General features: G+C 44.0%; 1 protein-coding gene across 1 annotated transcript; it reads right to left on the minus strand.

Annotated features, from left to right (window-relative positions):
* Positions 1-4,350: 4,350 nt before the first annotated feature.
* Positions 4,351-5,871, minus strand: LOC147959908 (uncharacterized). Its single transcript, XM_087533028.1, has 2 exons — positions 4,834-5,871; positions 4,351-4,437 (listed from the first exon to the last, which is right to left on the minus strand). Exons 1-2 carry the CDS (start codon positions 5,869-5,871, stop codon positions 4,351-4,353), a joined length of 1,125 nt encoding a protein of 374 aa, XP_087389154.1.
* Positions 5,872-6,973: the final 1,102 nt, after the last annotated feature.

The following is a 6,973-nucleotide window of genomic DNA, read 5'->3' on the forward strand; positions in this document are numbered from 1 at the left end:
GCTCTTCTTTTGCCGCAAGAAAGCTAATATTCGGAAAAAAAATCACGGCGAAGGTTTCAGGCCAATCGGAGTTACGGATCTCCATATATACACGAAACGGTGAAATAAAGCCAGAACAGAACGCAGAAACATAGAGAAACAGAGAGATAGATCCAATCTCGGAGGGGCTCTCGCCCCTCCCACGCCATGGAGGCCAAGGACCAGAGGGGAAACCCTTCTCCCATCTAAGGAGAAGGTCAAGGAAGAAGAAGGAGGAGGGGGGCTCTCTCCCCCTCGCTTCCGGTGGCGCCGGAGTGCCACCGGGGGCCATCATCATCACCACCATCTTCACCAACAACTTCACCGCCATCATCATCAACTCTTCCCCCCTCTATGCAGCGGTGTAACCTCTCTCTTACCCGCTGTAATCTCTACTTAAACATGGTGCTCAACGCTATATATTATTTCCTAATGATGTATGGCTATCCTATGATGTTTGAGTAGATCTGTTTTGTCCTAATGGCTATTTGATGATCAAGATTGGTTTGAGTTGCATGTTTTATTATTGGTGTTGTCCTATGGTGCTCTCCGTGTCGCGCAAGCGTGAGGGATTCCCGTTGTAGGGTTTGCAATATGTTCATGATTTGCTTATGGTGGGTGACGTGAGTGACAGAAGCACAGACCCGAGTAAGTAGGTTGTTTGCGTATGGGATAAAGGGGACTTGATACTTTAATGCTATGGTTGGGTTTTACCTTAATGAATCTTTAGTAGTTGCGAATGCTTGCTAGAGTTCCAATCATAAGTGCATATGATCCAAGTAGATAAAGTATGTTAGCTTATGCCTCTCCCTCAAATAAAATTGCAATAATGATTACCGGTCTAGTTATCGATTGCCTAGGGACAAATAACTTTCTTGTTGACAAAAGCTCTCTATTAAAACTAATTTAGTTGTGTCTTTATCTAAGCAGCCCCTAGTTTTATTTACGTGCTCTTTACTTTCTTGCAAGCTTATCCAAAAACACCTACAAAGTACTTCTAGTTTCATACTTGTTTCCGGTAAAGCGAACATCAAGCGTGCGTATAGTTGTATCGGTGGTCGATAGAACTTGAGGGAATATTTGTTCTACCTTTAGCTCCTCGTTGGGTTCGACACTCTTACTTATCGAAAGAGGCTACAATTGATCCCCTATACTTGTGGGTTATCATAGTGTATTCACTGGCTCTATTTTTATTGAAGAACAATTTGCGCTAGGGATTAACTTCACTTCCACCCAAAATGCCCATAGTTGGAATCTAGTAAACATATACGGGCCTTGCCAAGGGGAGTAACGGGCTAAATTTACACAATGGTTGTTTGATCTTAACATCCCCTCGTCCGAAGATTGGTTGATCCTCGGTGACTTCAACTATATCCGCGCTCCTGATAATCGTAATATGCCAGGGGGAAACTCACAAGACATGTTCACTTTCAATGATTTCATCAAGAGCTTACTGAACTTCCAATCAAAGGTCGAGCCTATACCTGGTCCAACATGCAACTTAATCCACTTTCTTGAACAACTTGATTAGTTCTTCACCACCCTCAATTCGACCACCTCATTCCCAAACACCTTGGTAAATCCTTTGGGCCGCCCGGTGTCTGACCACACTCCTTGTACTGTGGTTATACAAACCAAAATACCACGGATCAAAATCTTCAAATTTGAGTCGTATTGGATTGCCCATCCGGGTTTCATGGATGTTGTTGATCGGGCCTGGAATAAACCGGTTAAGTTTGGCAAAAATAAAAACGCTGCTTCCATTCTTTGTCAAAAACTCAAAGCAGTGCGACATGCTCTCAGCCAATGGAGCAAGAAGATCTCTCGTCTAAAGGTTGCCATAGAAAACACCAACAAAGCCATCTTCGGGCTTGACACCATTGAGGAACGCAGGCCTCTTACATTGCCTGAAGGTAATTTTAGGATCATTCTCAAACGTCATCTCATTAGATTACTCCAATATTAGAAAGATTGCTGAAAGAAAAGATGCACCATTCATTGGATCAAATTTGGGGACGAGAACACAAATTTTTTTCAGACTGTGGCAACAGAAAGATTCAGATGTAACTGCATTGCAACTTTGAAATCCGATCAAGGCATAATTGTGGATGATCACACCGGAAAAGAAACCATACTTTTTGAGGCTTTCAAACAACGCTTAGGTACTCGATCAACCCCACACATGAAATTTAATCTCTCGGCCCTTCTCGGACAAGATGTAGACTTCGACAGCCTGACCACCCACTTTTCTCACGCCGAGGTGGATGCAGTTATAAATGAAATGCCACCTGACAGGGCTCCCGGTCCTGATGGCTTCAATGGAGCCTTTTTGAAAGCTTGCTGGCCTATCATCAAGATCAATTTCTATCAGTTTTGTGATGAGTTTCACAAAGGTGATCTTGATCTTGAAAGTCTGAACTACGGTTCTATCACTCTCATACCGAAGAATAACTTGCAAGAAACTTTCAACGACTTTCGGCCTATACATCGCTTAATTGCTGCCTTAAAATGATAACCAAGATCCTAGCTAATCGACTCCAGAAGATCATCTTGCAAATAGTTCATCGCAACCAATACAATTTCCACCAAGGGAGATCTATCCATGACTCCCTAGCTTGGGCATTTGAATACATACATCAATGTCAGACTTCGCAGAAATAAGTGATCTTGCTCAAACTTTATTTATCCAAGGCGTTTGACACCACCCAACACGCTGCCATGCTATAAATTATGGAAAACATGGGGTTTAATGACACATGGCTTAGATGGATCCGATGTATCATTTCCTCTGGTCGATTCTCAGTACTGCTCAATGGCACCACCGAAAAAATCTTCCATTGCTTATGTGGTGTTCGATAAGGTGACCCGCTATCTCCTCTGATCTTTGTCCTTGCCGCGGATCTTCTCCAGACCGCAATCAATGATGCTTTGCGTAGAAACCTCTTGGACTACCCCATCCGACCTGTTAATAATGGTGATTACCTGGTCATCTAGTACGCCGACGACACAATTATAATCATGCCGGCATGCCTGAACCAAGCACAAACAATCAAAGACATCCTTGCTAACTATGCCACATCCATTGGACTCAAGATCAACTTTCATAAATCTACTCTTGTGCCAATCAACACTCCCACTGACAAGTGCAATGATCTGGCCGCTCTCTTTGGTTGCAATGTATGTGTTATGCCGTTCACGTACCTCAGGCTTCCCCTGGGCACGACTAGACCATCTATCCAAGATATGATGCCTCTGGTTTGTAAAGCAGAGAGGAATATCACTACTGCCATGTCCCTGATGTCCTATGCAGGCAAGCTGGCCCTCATGAACTCGATGATCACCTCTCTGATTATGTTTTCGATGGGCACCACTCGATTACCCCCCAAAATCTTGGTTCAACTCTATAAGATCAGAAGACATTGCTTGTGGAGAAAAAAAGACTGATCATGGGGTCAAATGCAACTCTCTCGCAGCCTGGGACATGGTTTGCAGACCGAAGAAGAGTGGAGGCTTAGGGATAATTAACTTACGATTCAAAAATGAAGCCTTGCTGCTCAAGTTTCTGCACAAGTTCTACAATAGACAAGATATACCCTGGGTAAATTTAATTTGGGAATCCTACTACAACAGCTCTGTCCCCCATGCCCAAGACACTTGTGGTTCCTTTTGGTGGAAGGATCTGATCCACCTCATGCCAATCTACAGAGGAGTAACAAAGGTTCAGATTGGAGATGGATCATCGGCGCTTTTTTGGAAAGACAACTGGAACCAATACATCTACGCCGAACAATACCCTAGAGGTTTTTCCTATACATTAAATGAAGATGTCTCGGTCAAAGACCTCATGTCTGCAGCTGATCTGCACGCCAACTTTCACCTCCCACTTTCAATCCAGGCAAGAGAGGAGTTGAGGCAAATTCAATCTGAGGTCACCCCAATTGCCCCACTTGACACACATGACACCTGGAAATGTGTTTGGGGAGGTGACAGTTTCAAAACCACTCCATACTACAGCTTCTTCTTTAGAGATGCGGTTGCTCATGAGGCTTTTTTTTGCGGGTGAGCTCACGAGGCTTTTAGCTGGCTTTGGAAAGCCAAATGGCTTTGGAAAGCCAAATGCACCACAAAAATCAAGGTCTTCGGCTGGTTCCTCCTCTCTGATCGTCTAAACACCAAAAACATGCTCAACCGAAGGCACTATAACATTGGCTCCAACCTCGACTGCCTCCTCTGCGGCCAGCATATTGAAGACACCATGGAACATTTGTTATTTCATTGTGTTTTTAGCCAAGAATGTTGGAGAATTCTTGGATTCCACTGGTCCACACATAATCATAGACTACAGCTGATTAGCCACCAGAAAAACCAATATCCTAGGAGGTTGTGGATGGATATTTTCTTAATCTCAGCTTGGAGCCTCTGGAAAGAACGCAACAATCACCATTTTAGGAAAGTGAAGCCTTCAGTGACCTCCTGGAAACAAAGATTCAAATCTGACTTCTACAATCTTAGATATAGGGTGCAACACTCAAAAGTGCAGTTCATTACTGCCTTAATAGATTCCATACACTGATTAGGTTCTCTGGTTGTGGCTATAAATAGCTCTTTAGACTTTACCACCCCCCCATGTAACATTCTCACCATGTAACTTTTACAATATTCCCATTCTAATATACATGCAGTAGAAGCCTTTGCTATTGTCCTTACAGTCAAAAAAATTAGAACGAAGGGAGGACAAGTGGAAATCTCCTTGGTTAGCTTCACTTGGAGTTTATCATGAGACTCTTTGAGAGAAGCATGAACACCCTTCAAGACCTTGTGAGCCTTGTCAAGTGTATCAAATTCTTCCTTGAGTCTATCATGGCCAACCCCAAGTGCGGCTTTCTCGGATTTAAGCACATGAGTAAGAACAATGGCACTATCAAGATCTTTTTGCAATATAGCATGATCAATATTGTGTGACTCCTCAAGAGTCAAACAATGATCTAGCTCTTCCTCTAGAGCAATGGAATGATCCGCAGTCTCATCGGCATAGTCACGGCTATGCCTCTCCAACTTGGAGATAGTATCCTCATGCGACTCAATGATATCATTGGCCTCACCAAGTTGTTCCAAGAGAGCAACAAAGTGCTTCCTGGACTCACCCTTGAGCTTGCTCACAAACTTGGTGAACTCATTCTCATCAACTTTCTCCACCTCACTATCATCCACATAATCTAATAATGAAGGAGTAGTAATGATGGTGGTTTTGATGTTAGGAGTTACCTTGTTGATACCTTTGGACATGAGACACTTGGCAATGGTGTTTTCGTTGGGGGCGCCGAAGAGAGACACCTTGGAGGGAGAAGATGTAGCAATGGCAATGGTTGTCGTTGCCATTCCTTCTCCACTTGTATCTTCCTCATTATCATCGGAGGGGTACTCTTCATGTGCCACTAAGCCCTTTGGAGGAGTCTTCTTGGTGAAGTTGTTCTTGCTAGGGAAGGACTTGGCTTTATCTTTGTGAATGAGTTTGCCACCATTGTCTTCCCTCTTCTCATAGGGGCAATCCACCACAAAGTGACTCACATTGCCACAATTATAGCAAGTTCTTACAGGTTGCTTGTTCTTTGACCCACTTGAGTTGTTCTTGGTGAAGTTGGTCCTTGAGTTCCTCTTGTTGCTCCAAAATTGCCTTGACGCAAGAGCCATGTGCTCATGGTAAGCATATTTGGTGTCTTCGGGGCCACACTCCTCTTCTTCTTCCTCTTCTTCTTCTGAAATGGCCTTGGCCTTCAAAGCAAGGGTGGGAGTGCTTTTCTTTGACCGGACACGAGCAAGAGCATTGTTGGCGATCTTGTTCATGATGTTCATGGCAATAAACTCATCCAACACTTCACTTGAGGTTAAGGTGTGGAAGTCCGGCCTTTGTCGAATCATGGAAGACATGGCCTTGTTGAATGGCATGATGGCCTTAAGGAACTTACGCTTGATCCAAGTGTCATTCATATCCTTGCTTCCATGGTCTTGGAGAGCAACCACAAGAGTAGTCACCCTCCGATAAAGATCACGCGGATCCTCATCTTCAAGCATCACAAATTCATCGGCCTCATCAAGGACCACTTCAAAGTTGGCCCGTTGGATGCTTGAGCTCCCCTTGTACATAGAAACAATGTGCTCCCAACAATCCTTTGCACGAGTGAAAGGTTGTAGGTGCGTTAGGTCTTCGGGAGGGACTGCTTCTTGAAGGATGAACAATGCGGAGTAATTGTATTGATTGTCCACTACTTCTCTTGGGGTGAAGTTGTTTGGATCATGTGGGTAGAAGCCTTGCTCAATGATTCTCCAAAGGTTAGTAGAGCAATGATTCGAACGAGACTTATTGCGGAAGACCCAACTAGCAAAATCACCCTTAACAAGCTTGGGAGGAGGAACATGAATATTAATGCGAGCTGTGGGGACCGGTCCTCCATAGACCGGAGGAGGGTGAACCGAGGCAAAGGTTCTCGTCCCATTCTTAACATGAGGGGAAGGAACATGAGTACCTTTAGACGCTTCCTTGGCTGAATTGGCCTCCAACTCCTATGCCATGGTATTAACCACAAGCAAGGGATCAGGAGTGGATTTCATCCCCTCAAGTATTTCTTTAAGCATGGACTTGACTTCGGCCATCATAGACGTCTTAAGTGAAGCCATAGCTTCATTTAAGTCATTTTGAGTGATCGAAGTCAACTCCACAGCCTCGGGAACATCCTCCACGGTGTCAACCATACTCTTCGGTGGTGAAACCCTTAATAAAGAGACGAGGCTCTGATACCAATTGGAAGGATCGATATGGTTGACTAGAGGGGGTGAATAGGCAACTAGCAATTTTTAGCTTTTCTTAACAAATTAGGTTTAGCAACAAATAGGTTGTCTAGATGTACAACTAGGTGAGCAACCTATATGATGCTAACAACAACAACAACAACAACAA

The sequence above is a fragment of the Triticum urartu genome, chromosome 7A (assembly GCF_056163025.1).
Source record: "Triticum urartu cultivar PI428250 chromosome 7A, HENAU_Tu73, whole genome shotgun sequence".
NCBI lineage: Eukaryota > Viridiplantae > Streptophyta > Magnoliopsida > Poales > Poaceae > Triticum > Triticum urartu.